Source organism: Cyrtonyx montezumae, unplaced genomic scaffold, assembly GCF_038088225.1.
Source record: "Cyrtonyx montezumae isolate F1298 unplaced genomic scaffold, pur_monq_1.0 scaffold_7, whole genome shotgun sequence".
Lineage (NCBI taxonomy): Eukaryota > Metazoa > Chordata > Aves > Galliformes > Odontophoridae > Cyrtonyx > Cyrtonyx montezumae.
The window spans coordinates 2030974-2051720 of NW_027072078.1; the positions used below are offsets into that span (position 1 = coordinate 2030974).

Consider the following 20747-nt stretch of genomic DNA (forward strand, 5'->3'; position numbering starts at 1 on the left):
TTGTCCCTTTGAGACTACTGTCTGCTTGCTTGTCCTTGGTGGACGACAATTAGGATTATGATAGCCTTCAGCATCAATACTCAGCAATGCCACTATCACACCTCCCTGCCATTCCTCATTGCTGCAGCCATAACTTGTGCTAGAGGGGTGGCTATATACTCATGGGAGAAACCTCCAAGTACTTGCAGTCAGAAAGTAAAGATGCTCCCATCTTTATTCAAAGTAACAGTCACTTTCCATGCAAAGCTGAAAGAACAAGCAACTGATCTCCTCAGCCTGGGCTCAGCACTCCAAGAGATAAATAATGATGTGGCAAAGCTAAGTCAAGTGAAGTCATCAGAAGAGTTCCTCCTGTTCCTGGCTCTGACCAGGGATATCTTCCAGATGAGCCAAATGCAGTTCACAGCTGTGATAGTTCAACAGTGCTCATGCTAGCTCTTATTTCAGAGTGTTGCCGTGGTTTATTCATCTTTCCTGGACAACACACACAGTTGTTGGGAGCTCTTTGGCTTTGAACATCACCGGATTCATTCCATGCTGTGGTGAGATCCTAGAAAAAAGCCATGCTAAAAATAAGGATAGGGCTCACGTGCCACTTGCTAGAAGACCACGTGAAAACAAAGACTGTGCTAGAAAGAAAAAAAGCCAATTCTCAGTGTAGCAAAGTCTGTCCTTCCTGTTTCCCAGTTCTCTTTAACTGCTGTCTGGGAGGAAGTGTTAATCTGCCCAAGGGTAGGAAAGCTCTACAGAGGGACCTGGATAGACTGGACCTCTGAGCTGTGGCCAATTGTATGAGTTTCAACAAGACCAAGTGCCAAGTCCTGCACTTCGGTCACAATAATCCCACGTATTGCTACAGGATTGGGGAAGAGTGGTTGGAAAGCTGCATGAAGAAAAAGGACCTGGGGGGTATTAGACTACAGCTGATGAGAGTTAACGATGTCTCTCTAGATAAAAGGAAAGTTGACTAATTGCAAAACAACATTTTTGTTCTTTTCCTAGCTCTGGCACTGGCAAAACCAAAAGGCTGCCTAAAAGTTCTTCTCTGTGGTTGTTTCTCACCTATGCAGAAGCCCTGATCGTTGTATTGACTGTAGGTGATACCAACAGGAGAAAATCTTCCACATTTTGCTCAATATGACAAAAACTTCAACCTGAGCCACAGTTCACAGACACCAACAGAGACTCAACTTTCACTCCCTCTGGATCCTGTTTGCCCCTTGAGAAAGTAGGAGGCAATGGTACAGCCAGCACACTGTCCATGGGCTCTTGCCCACTTGGGGCAGCTGGGATGGAGGAGAACAAGTCTTACTTTTTCCCAGTTTCTCTAATTGCCCACATACTCTCAGCCCTACAGTGGTAAGGATGGAAACTGATATATCTTGTAAGTTTGGATTTCGTGCTATGGTAGTTCCATATTCTGCGAGATCTGCTGTAATTCCAGGGAGCTCACTGAGTTGTTCTGTCTCAGGACTGAAAGCTGTTGGAACTGATGTCATCACAACAGTTTACAAAGATTAAATTCATTAAGTGTGTAGAGTCAGTGCCCAAACTCCTCTGCACTGTACTCCTAAGGTGCACCATCCATGCTGGTTTAAGAAATGCAACCTAAACCTGTGCGGTTTTTACTGCCATTCCCGTGGACTTTGAGAGTGAAGCAATAGAAAGCACACATTGCAGCAAACAAAACCTCAACGATACACACTGGATGGCTGCTCTTAAACACCACGGCCTGCAGCAGAACCTCAGAGGTCTCTCTTCGTTCCCTTGAGCCTTTGAAACATTAAATATTTATATTTCTTGTTTCTGCCAGGTCAGCAGTAATAGTCCTTATGGGGTCACTGGTAAAATGCTGTAATTGATGCGAGACAAATGTTACCTCCAGCCTCAAAGACGATTACCTGGAAAGCCAAAGAAGGAGATACATCTTCCTCTTATTTATTTTTTGCATTTTGCTGACCACACTGATCATTCTCAAGGCTTTTTCACCTATCCCAAACACTGTATGTATGTGTTCATCTGCAAATATCTCCCTGTCAGTTCAGCACCCCTCTTCATTCCTGCTTCCAGCAGAGCTGAGCAATTATTTGCAAGTGATTAAATGCAGAATTCACTTGGAAGCTCTTCGAGGTGCATGATTATTTCATCGAGTTCATTTAAATGTGCAGCACGCCACTCCAAATCACATCTTGCTGTACTGGGTCTGTCTGGGATGGAGCTGATATTCTTCATAGCAGCTCACACAGTGTTGTGTGTTAGTGCATTAAGTTTTACAGTTTCACTTGAGCACAAATGCTAGGAGCCCATCTTTCCTTACTAAACGAGTTGCTTGTCACAGCAATTGTTTCATCCTGTGTATGGGGAGACTGATTTGTTTGCACTGTGGTCCTGTGCTGCTGTGTTCATTGAATGCATTCTCAGAAGACAACCTGCTACCCCAGCTGAGCAGGAGAGCTTGCACTTGGGTTAATCCCTGCCCTCTCCCTTCTTGCTCTCCCCCAAAACAACCAAACAGAAAAACTCACCAAGCAAACCCCACCCTACTCCGATTTCTGGAAAACTTTAACCAGGGAGGAAGTCTACTGGACACTGTTTGAAGCCCATTCTTGCCGTGGGGCTCCATCCATGCAAAGGCCACACATCTCTTTCAGCCACATCCACCTCCTTCCTGCAAGGCAGTAGCAAGCCAGGCAGGTTCCTTCTACCTGGAGGAGATCTCCACTCCTGGCAGCGGCTCCCAGTCCCGAGCTGGGGCCACGAGAGAATGGTCCCATCCCAGAGCATGAGGCCATGGCTGAAGGAAGCCAAACTCAATGCTTGAGCTGTCCAAGGATTCATTGCCACAAAGGAAAGGCACACATAGAAGGTGGAGAAGGAGGAATACGTATCCTGAGCATTTTGTTTTTTCAGACTTTGTCTCGAAGTTACATTCATCATTTCACAAAGGAATAATTCACTGTGAGTTCTGGCACATATACTGAAGGATTTATAAATTAAAGTTATGTACAGAAAGCACATCTTTCACATCCTAGGTATACAGATGTCACACAGGAAATAATTTCTAGAAATTAAACCGATCTTAATCATTTATGATGTGATCTCCATACCACAGAATGAAGGTCTTGCTGAGTTTTTCCTAACCGAACTATGTATATACATACAAATTAGGAGCACTCCTATTTGTAATGCTCTATACCCCAGGTCTGTGCAAAGCAGGGTGTACAGTAACATCAGGAAGGGTCAAGCAGCAAGAAATAACTAGTAACCTTTCTGTCAAGGCCTCATCAGAGTTTTCCCTGGAAAACTATTGCTTTTACAGATACAAACAGAACATCAGCTTCTGCACACAACAAAGCAGGACACGATCTGGAGTGTTTTGTGGTCAGATTTAAAGATCCCCCTGCAGAATGCATGTGTGTAATGGCCTCCTTGAGCAGCCTGCTGTACCTCAGACAGTTGCATCTCAGAAACATTCCCTCAAAACATCAATGCATTGTATCCCTGCGCTGCCCTGTTTTGTCTTCATCTTCTTGGACCAACGTGTTTCTACAGCACGCAGCAACTGGAAAATACTGTTGGGCTTTTGGGCTGCTCGAAAGAAAAAACATATTCCAACGCTCCAATCCCAGTCATAGAAACAAGTAAGGATTATACACAAGGCTTTTCAGAAGTATTTCTGTATGAATTACATCCTTCCCATGCAGGATTGTGACAGCTGAGTTTCTGCATTGCTAGCTACACAGTTACAGGCAGAAGAGGAAGAAGTCTGCACTGTTCACGTGCAGTCCAAGGTAAAGTTGTTGGGCTTGGGATGCCAGCATTACAGACTTCAGCAGATAGACTGTACAATTAAGCTAGATATGGCTACTACGTGAAGGAGAGGAATGGGAGGTTCCTGAAGACAAGCAATTACTATCTAACAGAAACTCATGAATAGATTCCTTCAAGTGAAATCCAAAAGCAGAGCGATTCAAGCAGCAGTACACTTGGAATTAAGAATGAATTTTAACAGAAGCTGATAAGGACTACCTTCTGTCATTGAATTTCTGGGAAAACGAGGGAAAATGAGCTTGCGTAACTTGGGTGTTCTGACAGGAGAGAAACAGTCTTAATGTTTTACCATCATCATCTGACAAGCAGAAAGGGTTGTCTTGTTAAAAACAAAACGGAGACACTGACACTGGTGGGTTGGTTACTGTTTGCATGGTGGTTACTGCCAGCTCTGAGATTCTTGGTGAACTGGTACCTGTGTGAGCAAGAGAAATAGTTTAGAGATTGCAGCCTACATTTTGCTTTCACCCTCATGACATCCACTCGGAACCTTGGATGTCTTGCTCAACGCTTTGAATCAAGGAACTCTCTGCATCACTTATCAGAATCATAGAATTTGTGTTGGAAAGGGCCTTTAAAGTCATGTTGTCCAACTCCTCTGCAATGAACAGGGACACCTACAGCTCCATCAGGTGCTCAGAGCCTCATGCAGTCTGACCTTGGGTGTCCCCAGGGATGGGGCATCCACCACATCTCTAAGCAACCTGTGCCAGTGCCCCACATATAATGTCTCTGCAGAGTAGCAGAGATGCTAGCTGTCAGGAAACGAAGGCAAAATTAACAGCTGCTTGCAAAGTACCTGGAATGGACAATCTACCACCTAATGGGGAGGTGGACACTTTACAAGGACATTTAGTGACATGACAAGGGTTATGGTTTTAAAATAAAAGAGGGGAAATTTATATTACACTTAAGAGAGAAATTCTTCACTCAGAGCAGGATGAGGCCCATGCACTGCTGCCCAGAGAAGCTGTGGATGCCCCATCACTGGCAGTGCTCAAGGCCAGGCTGGATGGAGCTTAGGACATCCTAGTCTGTTGGGAGGTAGAAAGGGTCTCCACAGAGACCAGTTCTGTCTTCCCACCCACCATTCTGAAGACAAGATCAAATACACCTAAAACATGGTAGGCAGCTTTTAGCCAAACTGGGTTTCAAAAGCTCCCAAAGCAGACTGCTCCATGGCATCACTACGGCTACTGCTCAAAAACATTTCCTGTCACTTAACACTGCCCTGCTGTGAATTAGGCCTGTTATGTGTATGAAGAATGTATGCTTTCCTTCCACTTGCAACTGCCTTTCATCTAGGCTAGGAGAGTTTTAAACAGGGTTTGGATCAAAGTGTTCCTTCCAACCACAATTATCCTATGATACTACAGCAGCTGAAGACAACAGTCTTCTCAGTTCTTTCCTAGGGTAACTAATTCATTCCCTCCTTTCTAGATTGTGCTGTTAAGACTTCCAGTCACTCAAACGCTCTCCCAGCCACTCTATCATTGTCCTTGAAGCTTAGTGCTAACCCTCAATGCCATATCTATCTAACCTCCCAAACTGCAGCTACCTTTGATCTGAGCTGGTGCTGTTTGTGCAGGTTGGATGAGATGACCTCCAAAAGTCTGTTATTCTACAACCAAGAAGGCAAGAATAAGATACTTCAGGCCTTGCCAAAAATTGTTAGAAACATGGCAGAAAGTTATATTTTTAATTGATTAATTCTAATTGGTCTTCCAAAAGCACATTCATTTAATACCATGGATGCAGATAAATGGTCCAGGTCAGAGAATGGATTTAAAGCGGGCTTACCCTGCTCAGATAGCTGCTTTTCAGTTGTATTCATTTGAGTTTGCTGGAAATCTCTTTTAGAATCCCTTTCAAGTCAGAGAGCTTAAGAATTAAAAAGAAAAAAAAATCTAACTCATTTCAGCAGATGATTGCAGCTCAGATTGGAGGAGCAGGAACAGAACAAGCAAGCAGTTGTAAGTACCTTAAAATACCATAGAACAAACAAACCCTAGAAAATGTCATATAACATCAGCAACAATGAGCATAAAACCCCTAATCTGAACTCCTGCTTACCTGGGCACCCTGTGGGTGTCAGCTACTAGTTAGAAAGCAATAACTGACTGCTCTTTGAATTCAGTAGTCACACCACGGTGGCAAATGAAGCAGCGTTAGTATTGTCTTTTGCACAAAAGCAATATTAATAAAGTAATATGAGTTACAAGCAATTGCCTTGCAAAATGTAATCTCAAATACAATAGTACTTGAAAAAACGCTCCCAATTACAGTTTTCAGCATTCAGTTAAAGCAGTGAGCCCTAATACATATGTAATTTAGTTATTTAACAAGCAGGCCTCACAACAGCTAGAAGCTCCAACCAATATCCCATTTCCTTTTGCTCCATCAAAGCAGAGGTGGCTGATCAGTGTAATTTTGTGGAGCCAATCTACCATAAGAGAGTGTTGTTTGTGGTCAAGGTACTGAAAAACACTCCTCTAATGCTAAGTAAGCATCTTTCTACTTCATTTTCCAGTACAATATGAAGCTGCAATGTAGAATCAAGGGTGCAAAGGAGCATGTTAAGAAAGCACCATGAAAATGGGGTCCCGGGGGTAGCAACAAAGACCACAAATGGTTCATTTTCCATGTGGATCACTGTCTGCTTTATCAGACACAGGCACATTCCCCAGAGCAGAATGAAGCACAAATACCTTTGCATCCAGTTTTCTAAATCGATGCACCATCCTGAAAACAGAAAAAAGACACACAAGAGAAGGCTGAATCCAGACACCAAAGATGTCTTGGATAACCACCCTGCCTTTGCAAAACTGTTCAGAACTGCCTTGCAAAGCCTATCTGGGACATCCACTCCTCATTGGTCAAAAAGTGTTTGCCTACACTTAGTAAGTGTTTACTGCAACTGCATACAAACTATTGTCAACACTGCACTTTTACATCTTTCTCAACAAGACTTTTCTACTTCAAAAGTGCTGCTTTTATCACCTCATCCAACACTGAGTGCATTGATATAGAATTAACATATTTGTAAATGGGACAGAGAAGTACGGAAGGTATATCTGATTTTTCCAACCTATTCTTATCTATTCTCTTACATTTGATTTGGAGGAATTCTGAAGCTCTTGGAAGCTGGCTACAAAATTAAGTCACCACACACAGCAGAGCACATTGCCATTTTCTAGCTTTCTTTCATTTCTCTTTCCTCTTATAATATTAGTTTGAAAATGCTGGGATTGATCCTAAAGATAATCAACACACCACAGTTTGGTAGCCTTAGCATTTTACCAGTCCAACTACTTCTGAAGCCAATGTGCAGCAATTGATAGAGAAATTAAAAAAAAAAGGAATCATCTTATTAAAAATTTTATACTGGGTTTATTTATCAAATTTATACTGGCTTTATTTACACACATAGTTTATTGCAAGAATTTAGCACTGCTGAAAACTTGATATCACTGAAAATACTCAACAGAAAGTTAATAAAGACAAAGAAGGGTAGACGTACTCTTCTGAAGTATCACTTGCTTTGGTATTGATTTTGACAAGGTAATTTTCCTTCATGACAGCTTCCCATGACAGAATTTCATTGTCTTCATTTTTTGAGCCTGGGGAACATATGTAAAAAAAAAAAGGAAAATAAAAACACAGAGAAAACATTAGATTCAGTCCATTTGTGCATGATGCATGAAGGCTGGTTAGTGCTTGTGTTCAGAAGCTATTACCTTCTCTGCATAGAGAACATTCACAGCCCCACTTCCCACCTGTGAGAAAGTTCTGATAAGCATGGCCCTAATGCATTTTACAGTATGATCCTGGCAATCAGATTTAGTTAAAAATGACAACAACAACAACAACCAAAAGTCTCTCTAGATCTTTTTTGAGGCTTTCTTAGCATGCTTTGTGAAACTGCAGCCATTCCACCAGGCATAGGACATTCCAGAAAGATCCAGTGTGGGTTTCAACTTTGTTTGTATTCACTGTTTCTACATTATCTCATATTGGATTGTTAAGAATAACATCTGTCAGGAACGTGTATAACTCAATTCAAACATTTCAAAATGCTGAAATACTGTCTTCTCTGAAAAGCATCTCCTGCTGATGCTGTAAATTGAAGAATGACAAATAGCAAGACAAACTTGGAGGCATCAAAGTCCTCTAGGATAATATCTCTGCATTTTATCTTGTTCCAACTGGATTAGTCCAAACCATATGGGTCTTAACAATAAAATTTAGCTAAGTTTCAAAAAGTCTGCATAAGGCCTGTGTGCCAATTACAGACATTCTTATCTGTTGGCAACTCCAGACCAACTGCTGCTCTCTAAAGAAGCACCAGTATTAGCACTTAATTCAATCTGATTCCTCTACACAGCGCTCCTCTGACCTCACAGTCTCAGTTTTTGTCTCAGATACCAACAGACATACATTCACTTGAGTTCCAACCAGATTATTTCTGTAAGCATTAAGTAGGGAAGCAGGGATTTTGCAAGTCAATCCGGCAGTGTGCTTTCCCCGTGCAGTTCTGTTCCCATCAACACTTCAATTAAAGTGACGTTCTGGCTTTAATTAATTCTTTCATCTGCTTTCACTACAAGATGCACAAATGTGCATCATCTGTGCAGAAATATCTGTTGAACAACCTTCCCAGAAAGGGAAGTGCTTTGGACAGCTTAGTCAGCACTAAGGAATTTTATAGCCCAAAGATATATGGCCTTTGTCCTGATGAAGTAACAAATCCTGTCTGTGCTGCACGGCAGAACTCAGGATGCTGATGGAGGGAAATAAGTCTGTCAATTAACTCAACTTATCATCTCTCCTCTGCTTCTGAATGGCACTTAATAATTGAAGACATTCCACAAGTAAGGGGGAAAAAAGCTTGTTAAAACAATTCATATCTGTGCCCTCTGATGAAGAAAACAAGGGGATAGCTAGAGGAATAAATCATTCCTGTGTTTTTGAGGTGGTCTGCCCACTTGTCCATGCCCAGAGAGCCAGGAAAGTCTCTGCCATTCATTCAATCACATGCTAACAGATGGAAGAGCCTATGAAGAAAACAGCTATCAGGCTGCCCTTGCAGCTAATAGCTGTATTACCTGGTACACAGAAAAAAGAAATTCCAGGTCAAGTAATAATCGGAGTCTAAAGCCACTTATTGTACAGGTTACCTCAACATTTAGAGCATACAAAGTCAGGCATCAGTGCACCTGGGAACCGTGCAGGAGGGACACACTACCAGATACTGATCACAGAAAGGTTATTTTACTTCCTTTGTGCAGAATATGCAGATGGCTTTCAGCAGCTGCAGGCTCTGAATGAATTTATTCAGTGCTCTAGCACACACACAAAAAAAGAGCTTCAAAGTTATCAAGCACCATAGGCAATCCTAAAATGATACAATTAATTTGAAGACTTAATTGATTCATACACATGAAGTAATCCTGCCCCAGAACAGCTCGAACAGGAAAGCACTGGATAACTGTGCACAGTACTCAAGTGGAGTAGGTATCATGGTAGAACTCAAAAGCTCTCTAACCAAACCATACCCAAAGCTACTGGGGGACAGGGAGTGAGAACCACAATGAAAGCAACATTTCTGAAACATCCAGTTAGAATTGTAGCATGAGATGTTAGCAGTAAGAGTTCCCATATCCCAGACAGAGCACAACTCTAGAGTTCCAGGAAGAAAACAGCTCAGAAGAAGCTGAGGCTTTGATGTGTAACTTAGCGAGAAGATTTCCAATGGTTTTGCATTTGATGGAGAACACAAAGGAGCTGCTCCTCATTTCCACTACATCTACCTCCTCAAAGGTCTACACAACCCTTGAGCATTTCCTGACCAAACTATATGGTTTGAGCACAGCACATCATGAAAGAACTGCAATGCATCTGCCACGGAGCTGACTTCCAAGAAGAAATAGTCGTACTCACAACAAATAGATGGCTCTTTACTTTCATTCTTACAGCAGCACTTAAAACATTTCCTCATCACCATGAATATGTAGGCAAAGATGACAAAAGGAAAGGGGATAGTCAAGCGACTGCAGTATTCCTGGACCAAGAAGTAACGCTGGAACTTCCACACTTGGTCATTGTTCTCTTGTACTGATCCAACAGTGTACCTAGCAGGCAAAGAAGGAGAAAACACAGACATCAAGGAACTCTTATCAGAGGCAAGTTACACAGTATTTCTCCTTATTATTCTAGGACATGTTTTTGTAAGGTCAGCCTGGAGCTGGTCATTTTCACTGGTTTAGAAGCCTACTGAGTTTGTGTACTCCATTTTAGAGCAATCTGAAAACTTAAGGAACAAAGACAGTAGGGAAAGAAAAAAAAAAGACAAAGCCCAAAATAAACGCAAAGAATTAGATACAGAGAGAAAATACTCCACACACTTTCACTAGCTTAGCTCTAGGCAATTTTCTTCCAGTCTAAACACACGAAACATATGAGAACACTTTGCTGCAAGATACCACATCTCATTAATTCACCAGCTAACATCTTTCTAAGCAAATAAAATTAAAAAAAAAATGTCCCTTTGTCAGAGAGATGCTGTGATCACAAGCAAATGATTACTCCTTCATTACATACCCAAACATGGCCACAAGTAAGTTCACAAGGAGGATGTTAGTTGAGAGCATGTATATGCACACAAGGGGAATAGTAATCCACTCTGGGAAGCGGGGTTGGTTGTTGGCATCCAGCTCCACGCACAAGGGCTTGGACTCATTCCCAGAAAAGGTGCAGCGGTCGAAGTTGTAGGTGGTACCTCAGAGGGCAAGAGAGGAGAGCAAACAGTGAACCTTAACTCTCATTTTCTGTTGGTCCAGCACCAGACATTGCAACTGAACATAACACGTGTTGTGTCCTCATTCCTCCATCTCCATCAAACATAAAACTTTGCTTGCTGCTCTTTGGAGAAAAGGGGACAAAAGGGCAGAGGCTGTTCCTCAAATATGGACAGCTATTTTGGCTATCTAGGCAGAAAAGGTGGCTGGCATCTAGAGATACACACGGTAGCAGGGGAGGACTGAACAGTCCTAAGAGAGCACTAGACATGGAGGAATTGATTTCTCATGGCAGGCCTTGTTTCAGAGGCCTGAGCAACCAGTCAGCTGCTGGCCCACTGAAGACCACAGATCAAAGATTTCCTCCCCCACTCAAACAATGGACTGGACAACCACTGAAAGGACAGAGCCTTCCACCAACCACAGAAGTTAGCTACCATCAACATCATCAGGGTACTGGCCAAACATAGCCAGGTATGGCTCGTAGATGACAGATCGAAATATCCACTCCCAGCGGTGCTCATTCTTCCTCAAAATGCCTTGCCTGGCCACACCAAAGGCCACCATCCACACAGCAAAGAGGAACAGGAAGAAGAAGACATCTATCATCTGAAAAAGGACAACAAGCAAACATTACAGCATCCCACTGCTGCGTGTTGCAAGCCACCCATATCCTTTTTCTCCCTGACATGAGAGTGGAGAGCACATATGTGGTTAGCACCATTTTCATGCTAATGTACAGCCACCAACATCCACATACAGAAATAACTGACCACTCCCATGAGGGAACTTCAAAATCACTTACATAAGCATAAAAACAAGAAATTTCAGAATACAGATTAGCCCACCATCATCAGACAGGCCATCATCCTCCCACAAAAACCAGATCCGTGGGGAAAGACTATTTGTGGAACAACTGCAGCCAAGTGTCAAGTAAAAGCAGCCACCACTTCTGCCACCCCAAGTGGCTTCAAATTGGCATTAATATTCCCAACACTGCAGCTATTGGTTTCATATTCCAGCTTTCAGTAACATACAGATATGTGAAGACTGGCAATACCCTATTTAAGCCTTCCTGTTGTTGCAGACCAACCTTCCCCCCGTGACTGAAACACACCACTGAAATATTTGAAACCTGTTAGACAAAAGCTACGAGGAAGAAAAATTTCTCTTCTGTTCTTCAGTCTAATCTTTTTGTAATCAGGAATTCAATCTTGCATGGAGGAAGAGAAATAGGCCTTGCTCTTAATTAGATCCTATTCAAATCTTAATTAATTCTGTTCAGCAGATTTAACAGAAGGAGTGAACTTGCTGCCATCAGCAGAACAGTGGTGATATGACACCTTGTCATATCATTTATTTAAATGCTCTTGAATGGCTGCCAGAATCTTACCATCCTCTGCAGCATAATAATTTTGGGTCCTAGATTCCTGCTAACGGTGAAAATATGGATCAGTCTCAGAGTAAAAACTATGTAGTCCAAACAGAAAATGACTCTCCCAGAATACCAAGAGCTTTCATCAGATGAGTGAAGCCTGATGGAGACAGCAAAAGAAAGTCAAGAAGGGCACTGGGTAATGCATAGAAAAGTCATGTAAAAATACACTGGAACACTGAAACAGGGAGTGAAGAGAGAATAAGTGGAAAACAGCACAGCTAGCCAGGATTTCATGCCCTCTCCCAGCCAGTTCCACCTGATCATTTATGGTAGAACTTGTTACCCACTGCTATCTTTACGCACTGAGCTATATCACTGCTGTCTTCTCTCCCCTTATAATAATATCAGCAAGGAAATCTTGTACCTTTAGGTACCCTCTAAGCTTCATCACAGTGCAACAACCACTCTGCTGCACTGAGATAACAAGATCTAAGTTACAGTTGACTAAACAATCACAAAACCATCAATGCTTTATCACGGTTGTCAACCTGTCCACTCATATAAAACAGTTTATGTGAGCTGATAACATGCTGTTATGATATTGTAAGTAAAATTACAGTCCCTTTAAATACAACACACTATAGGTCAGAGTTCAGTTTACCATACTGAATAGTCAAGAATGGGAGCCAGGAAAAATCCCAAAGTACTTCTTTCTATCTGGGACATTCACTATTTCATCCTGAAAATTTACTATCCTTTGTATGGCCAGATTTGAAGGCACTGCCATTAAATCTATGTCTCATTTAAACCACCTTGCAAACAGGTTCATACAAATTCAGATTAAGAAAGGTTGTCACAATGGCCCAGAAAGATCTCAGTTTAGGGAAGTCACCTTTGATTCCAGTGAAAGACTCAACCTCCATTAAACAAAAAAGACAAAATGTTGCATGCAGGTGCTCCTCCAATCACCTTGTTTTATTTGTTTGATTGGCTTTGATTTAGAGTCAAGACTTTGAAGTATTGTGGCCTTCATAAAGAACAGAGAGTTTCAGGAACATGTTGTTTCCCACAATCTAGTTACAGGTTGTAGTCAAAACTTGGAAAGAAAGGGAGGTCATAGAATGGCCACAAGAGAAGATGCTACTCACCTGAACACAATCCCTGCTATGAAGTAGAAGATTGCTAGGGTATCCATAACATTCCACAGATCTGAGAGATACTTACTGCCATTCATATACCACTAGAATGGAAAAAGAGCAGAAAGTAACAGTCACAGCAGTGGCCAGTTACCTGAGGTGTTCATACACGACTACTTCCTCCCCTCACCTCTCCCACCAGATGGGTCAATCTTCCACCCACTGCAACAACAAGGTTTGTTTCCTTGCCCAACTAATACTTTATAAGACACAACAGCTACAACAGATTTTCAACTTCCTCAAAACGAGTTTTTTTAATACACCCAGCAATACCAGAAATTACTGGCAGCGTGTTTTTACTGTTAGCATCTCAGGATTTTGTACATCTCGAGCTCACCAACACATTTTCTCCCGCAGCCTAGATGTCCTAGGTTAATGCTCTTGAAGTGAGACCACAGACACTGCACTTCAGTGTGGGTTACTGTGCTCAGAGGACACAACCTGATCACATGGATACTGGTACAAGGAATGCTCCTGATGAAGGTTGAGACTGATGTGCTTAGGGAATCACATGAATGAATACATACACTGCTCAATGAGCTTCTGAGTAGATCACAGTAAGCTCCAGAAGAACTGCTGCCAAATGGGTCAAGTCTTGCTTTCACCTACCAGGAGCAGTTGAAACAATGTGGGGAGGCAGGTGGGTCAATGCTTCAGGGCTACTGAAGTATTCTGGCTTCTCTTTCATCAGAGCTCATTCAATAACCTGTCCCTGGCATGTGTTTTAGATCAAAGATGCAGATGTAATTCATTCTTCTAACTACAAGACTCCCTAATTCTAAATTACAAGGGGAGTAAGAATCTCTACTGCTTCCCAGAGTGAATGACTCGTAGAGCATCCTGGACTGAAAATGTGTACAACTGACTTCTGGATTCAAAGCAGACAGCTTAAGCCACTGGTCCTGAAGGCACAGTCCAAGCCCTGATCATAAACAAAAAAAATCCATCACAAAGGCTCTGCAGAATGTCAGCTGCTTACATTAACTCCATAACCTTAGTTGTGTTTGGAATGTACTGACTTGTGTAATCAGCAAAATAACTCCAACCCTTCAATTCACGTGCAGCTGTTGAAAGTAATCTCATGCAGTGGCAGATGATTGGAGGTTCAACAGACACAACGCTGCAGCTTGTGTGTTGTACAGCCTCCTGACTCCTGGAAGAGCATCAGCACTTTAGGAGGCAGAATTCTGACACTTGGTGGCTCATGCATTGCTAAAGATAGACAAGTATATTTGGCAGCTAACAGGTTGCGAGGTTCAAGATATTACCAGATATTATTTCAGCATCCTGGGACCTTTCTTACTATTTAAACCACCAAAGGTTGAGTGCAGAGCGAGGACAGCAGATCTTACACCTGTGACACTGGGTTGACTCTCTCTAGGAATTCCCTGCACCAAACATAAGTTGCCTCACTTTCAGTAAGGCAAAAAAATGCATATAACCCACAAAAAACTAGAAATAACAGCAAACTGATGTTTCTCATGATGCATAGGGTCCAAATTTCACAAAGAAATAGGCACAACGCTGCACTACAGATGTATTAAATGTAGTAGGCTTAAGTCTGATGCCTCTGTCAATCCACTCACCTGGATGGAGGCTACATCCACGAGACAAAGAAGGTAGCAGGGAAAAAAGCATTTCTAGTAGTTGTTACCTCCATAGTCACAGCCTGATTTTTCCCTCAAAATAGTTATCTGATGGCAGCAGCTGCAGTTGGACCACATACAGAGTTATTCTTTCTGTTCCTTTGATGTGAAAGCAAAATCTAATACAAATGTTTGTTTTTTAATTATTAAGGACACAGATATTATTTTGACAGCAGAATTGGACTCACTTTTGTCCAATCTATCTCAGAGGAAGCCAAGGAGAAAGTTACCTGAAAAGATCATAGGGCTGGGACACTGTTCTGCCTTCTGCTCCTTAGCAGAATAGCTTTGAAGCCAGGATGTCAGCTTCAAGTTTAAACCCTCAATAAAGTCTCTGTTTTAGCTGCCCCTCCACTCCTACAACCAAACTGATACAGTCTGAAGCTATTAAGGAATCACTGGGATCTGAAGCTGTTCTACCTGCTCAGGTTAGTGACAAATAGCAGCACTGGGAAGAAAAAAAGGTTTCTACCCCTAAGCCTTCCCTCTGGATTTTTGCTGGGTGCACACAGGAAATGCACTGACAGGTTCAGAGACACCTGAACCAGCAAAAAAAAAAACCAAACACTTCATTTCAGTGTTTTCACTGTGATGATCTTTTATTTTCCTCCCATTTTCCTTTGCAAGCAAAGCTGGCTTAAATAGGGTACTACCATGACTAAGCAGAAGAATGTTGTCTATGGGTCAGCTGTAAAGGCAATCCTGCACACTGATCCCATACACCACCACCAGAACAAAAATGTAGGCAGTCCCAGGCAGGCACTTGGGACTGTAAGGAACTAGCAAAAACATTAGTTAAGACACACAGAAATATGTAATAATACGATGCTGCTCATTGCTCAAAAAAAGAAAATTAATGAGGGGAAAGGAGGAATGTAGAGACAAGAAGACAAGAATCTCTTGATACATTGGTGTGTATCTAAATATATCTTCTGTTGAATCTAGCCTCCACATTTTCAACTGCTTTGGCAACCTCAGCCAAGCAGCCCTGAGAAGCATCTCCAGAGGCATCAACAAACCCACACAGCCTTAAAGCTGGGTGGATAATAGCTCAATAGCCCAAAAGCTTACAGCCATTGGGATGTAAGCAGGAATCAGACATAGGACTGGACGTACAACCCAGGAAGTGGTTACTCTATAAAGCAGATTGCATTGCCTTAAGCTACGGATGCTGGAGGAAACTGTCAATACAAGGCTTTTAAATGAGCATGAAACATTTTTGGTTTTCAAGCGCTGCCTACTTGTCTCACTTCATCACAAAGCAGGATGAAGACCAGCACATAAAGGATGATCTCCAGGACAGTAGGTTCCTTCTGGAAATCCATGAGCAACACGTAGGCGAAGAGCAACAGGAAAACGATGTAGAAGATAACATTCCAGGAGAAGACTACAAAGGGTGAGGTGAAGAATGACACATAATACAAGAAGAGTTTCTTACTCTTCTCCACAGGCTTTTTCCTGAGGAATTAAAAGAGGGAAAATGTCTCAAAGCACAGCCTGGAAATGCCAGGAAATATTTGCCCACTTTATCGAAGTAAAAATTAGAAAGCTTGCAAAGTCTAGCACAGGACAGCACTGTCAAGGTAACCATAGAATCATTCAGGTCGGATAAGACCACTGAGATCATCTAGTCCAATCCCAACTCATCATCACCATTGCCCACTAAACCACCAGAGCTATGTACAAGGGGATGACCACCTCGTGTTCCTGCTGGCTGCACTAGTGCTGACACAACCAGGATGCCATTGGCCTTCTTGGACACCTGGGCACACTGCTGGCTCATGGTCAACTGGCTGTCAACTGGCTGCCAACTAACATCCCCAGATCTTTTTCCTTCATAATGCCATTCTGCATTCAGTGATTTCAGGCATACAAGTGCATTGGCACATCTTAACTCCACATCAAAGGGAGGAAACCACCCATCAAAAGCTTCATCAGCCATTACTTCTCTTTATTTGTGACTGAACACAGGTTATCAACAGAATTTGTGGAGTCTCCACCCTTGGAGATATTCAAACCTCAACTGAACACGGTCCTGGGCAATTTGCTGTAGCATGGGGATGATCTAGAGAAATCTCTTCCAGTCTGAGTTGCCCTGTGATTCTATGACTACTCAATTTGCTTTAACTCTGTTAACAAGAATCCAACTGATTACCTGAATGAAATGAAACCACAGCCTATTAAAGGGAAAAAGAACAGACACAGTATAATCTTCCAGTTCTTAGTATCTCTTGAAATTTCTCCGTACCACTGCTTGGAAAGGAAATTCTGCAAGGAAGAGGAAAATATTCTCATCTGTTTCAAGAACAAAATAACTTAGGAAGGCTGTCAGAGCACATCTGATTTAGAAGAAAATACCTTGAGATGTGAAACAAAAATAATAATGGTTCCAATATCAACAATACAGTAGCATCAGTAACAGCACGCTAGCTCCTTAGTCCAGCCATCCTCTAGTCTATCTGACAAGGAATTGAATGTGAGGCTAAACAGGCCTTGAACTGATTTATAAGGCACTTTATACAGTGCAGTATATCCACACTGTGTGAACACAGAAGCTGTGCCAAGGGAGAAGTCACTTTGGGCAGTTTTTATCATTATTATTTTTTTTTTTAATGATTTACTGCTCTAAATAATCTTCCCCTCTCATCTTAGTGTTTGTAGGCAAATCAGCCCTTTCCAGTTTCATGAAGGGACAGAAGCCACAAGAAGGGAAGTGTTCCCCAGCTGCCGCAATCAGTGCTCTTTGGGATTGATATTACCTGCACCCCTGGCTGTGCAATGAATTGCTGGTCTTTTGCTTCCACTGCTAGTTCCAGGCAATTGCTCCCTCCCCAGGCTTCACAGGAATAGGTCAGCAGCTGCTCAGCCAGATTTTCATCATTGCTGTAGCACTCGGTGAACAGCTCTGGAGGAAAGAGGCAGCTCCATAAGGGAAGGAAAGCACCTCTTTCCAAGCCTCCCCCCATTTGGCAACAGCTGTGGAGCTCAAAGAGCAGGAATTACCCAAACTAGTCCTGCAGCATTAACACTCATTCATACGGCACCTGCTGCATTCTTGCATTTCCAGCACAATCACTCACACACTGAGTTCCAGCATGATAAATCAACACGTGCTACTGTTGATGACTACACTACTGACTACGGACTGCTACTGTGGATGACTACACTCAACCTGGACATTACCAGCACTTGTGAAGAAAGTTTCTCTTAGTCTACACTGTCCTTGCTATTTCAGCCTGGCCATTACAGCCAGGTAGCTTTTCTTTCCAATGAAAGAAATTCCCCATTAAAAAAAAAAAATCCCCAAACACTCGTATTTGGAGGCAAGCTGTTCAGACAGAACACAGTTTCTGATGGGAACAGATGGTGTGGAAAACATTTCTAAGCAGTGAAAATCACTACGTTAATGGAACAGGTGGCCCAGAGAAGTTGTGGGTGCCTCATCATTAGAAGTGTTCAAAGTGAGGTTGGGCAGGGCTCTGAGCAACCTGATCTAGTGAAACGTATGGTGGGAAGGGTTGGGCTAGATGATCTGCAGAGGTCCCTTCCAGCTCAAACCATTCTGTGTTTCTATGATTGAACGTTGGATAACTAGTTTTCTAAATGAAGGTCTCTTTCTAGTTCTTCCTGAGATGCCATTCTCTTCTTTACAAATCAGGCTAAACTTCTGGTGGGTACTCAGCCAAACTGAATGAATTATCTTTCCTTGCATTCTGCTGAGGAAAATCAACAGGGTTTTCATTTCTCATTATTTGCACAAAATAAAAACACTGTTACACAAGCATTGCTGTGCATGAGATATGGAGATCACTAAAAGCCAGTAACATCCAAAGAAATCGAACTGTTTCCCAATCTCTGACCCTTCTATTAATTTTCTACAGGTCTTAAAGAAGGCACTTACCTACTGCTCTTGTCTCATACTCGTTAGCGAGTTCCTCAGACTCACCAGCAGCATTTATATCATTCTTCACTTTTGCCATGCTTTTCAGGAGCTTACTGGCCCCAAGAGCTGCCAAAGTACAACCTCTGGTCTATGGAGAGAGAGTTAAATCATGCAAACCTCTCTGGAAAGGGAAAGCAACACATTCTTTAAAAATTATCCCCTCTTTTTGCAGCCACTGTGCTCCAAGACAAGAGTGGCAAATGAAGATCTAGTTCCATGAATGGTAACTATCACTGCACTGCTTTGGTAACAACTTTGTGACCAGTCTGAATCAAATCTAATCTAAATCAAATCTAATCTAATCTAATCAAATCTAGTCTGAATCTAATCAAAATTAGAAATGGGATTCCAATCAAATACCTGAGATCATAACACTTCCATATTGAAGAATTGGGTGCACTTAGCATTCAAGACTGAAAACAGACAAGAAAATGTATCTATATGTAAATGCTAGTTTGGATTGCTAACGCATATCTGGCATTATAGAATAAAAATATGAAATCCATGCCAAACATAAATGGGTAACATTAAACCTACTTACAGAGCTACCTTGCAATTATCCACCACAGTTTTGCGTTTAAAGATGGATCCACAGCCTTCAGAGGCCAACAACACAAGACACCACTGTGCTGATTACAAATAGGAACTAAGAAGGATTCAACTCACTTGCTCCCAAATGACTTTGGACAACTCTTTCTTGTTCTGAAGAACAGACCAGATAAACAGAGCTTGCAATGGATGCCTCGTGATAGGACACTCAGTCTAAAAGGAAAAGCAATAGTTCTTCAGACCAAAGCCCAACTAAACCATTTTCTGGAATAAGTCCTTGAAGCTCTACACTATCAACTTCTTTGCTCAAGAAAAGTTTGCACCTGGGGATGGCAAAACCATTGGGAAATAGCTATTAAGCAGCAAAACTTTCAAGGAGCTTTGGTGGAAACTCTCAAAGTTAACCAGCAGTTTTAAACCAATCCTCCCCTGATTGTCATACATGTTGCAACTCTGAAGTCCACAATTTCAAATTCCACTAATTTCAAAAGTTTAATGGCTGATGCCTAAGCCACAGTTCTGCAATTCAGATCTTAGAAATAAGTAAGAAATCTAGAACTACCTGAAATATGGTCCAAAAGGTGCATAACACCCTTGCAACAAGCAAGGTTGAGGATACAAAATACCATGGTCTGTACCAGGCTGAGTCCTAAGTACTCACTCTCAGCTAGCACTTCCATACTGAACTCTGCGTTTATGTTGGTTTAAATTACAAGCAAAATTACAGCACTGATGGCTGCAACAGAAATTCTTATAACTCAGCATCCAAATACAGTCACCCATTTTGCTCACAGCTAAACAACCCCTACATGTATCTGTAAAATGAGACCACATGTTAAGTGTAAAATAAGAGAGACTGTTAAAAGCAAATCCTGCTATACCAGAAATAAAACGCTATTTTTCCTTTCTCTTTTTTTTTCCCCCCTCTCCTTTTCAAGGATGCAAAACGAAGGGAAATGGTTCATCACTTACTGAAAGATGTATCTCCAGCTCATGCTTGTTATTTTTGTCATCTCTTTTGAGACCTCTTCGGAAGTCCTCAACCATCTTCCACACAAATGTGAGGAGTGCATCATTATAGGAGTTCTTGGCGATCTGCAGGTTCTTGAACACCAAGCTGCTGAAGTTGTTGGTGTACAGCTCTCTAAGGACCTCTGTGGTAAGGAATTTCCTCAGATTCAAACCATTTTCCAGAAAGAGACGAACAAATTTGGGCCTGTCTTTCACTAGGGCCGTGAACATGACATCCTGCAGATCAGCAGACTGGGAAGAAATGGAAGAGAAAAATATCAGGGGTCATAAGGGATGTGAAAAGCTTAACTAAGGGGCCTGATACATGTAGCTAACTGCCACATTTTCCTTCAGGCCAGCACACTTCCATCAGAAACAGTTTTTCACCTATGAAAT

The 20747-nt window shown here is 42.0% G+C and overlaps 1 protein-coding gene across 1 annotated transcript in view; it reads right to left on the minus strand.

The window, feature by feature from the left end:
• Positions 1 to 3145: 3145 nt before the first annotated feature.
• Positions 3146 to 20747, minus strand: part of TRPM8 (transient receptor potential cation channel subfamily M member 8) — a 28475-nt gene continuing 10873 nt past the window's right edge. The window contains exons 11-25 of the mRNA XM_065750566.1: positions 20313 to 20603; positions 19458 to 19553; positions 18750 to 18879; positions 17608 to 17753; positions 17004 to 17116; positions 16090 to 16306; positions 13155 to 13246; positions 12022 to 12163; positions 11066 to 11237; positions 10432 to 10609; positions 9772 to 9962; positions 7352 to 7451; positions 6540 to 6573; positions 5632 to 5712; positions 3146 to 4246 (exon numbers count right to left, since the gene is read on the minus strand). Of these exons, the coding sequence (XP_065606638.1) occupies positions 5662 to 5712; positions 6540 to 6573; positions 7352 to 7451; positions 9772 to 9962; positions 10432 to 10609; positions 11066 to 11237; positions 12022 to 12163; positions 13155 to 13246; positions 16090 to 16306; positions 17004 to 17116; positions 17608 to 17753; positions 18750 to 18879; positions 19458 to 19553; positions 20313 to 20603 (1953 nt within the window). The 3' untranslated portion in view covers positions 3146 to 4246; positions 5632 to 5661. The remainder of the gene's footprint in view (positions 4247 to 5631; positions 5713 to 6539; positions 6574 to 7351; positions 7452 to 9771; positions 9963 to 10431; positions 10610 to 11065; positions 11238 to 12021; positions 12164 to 13154; positions 13247 to 16089; positions 16307 to 17003; positions 17117 to 17607; positions 17754 to 18749; positions 18880 to 19457; positions 19554 to 20312; positions 20604 to 20747) is intronic.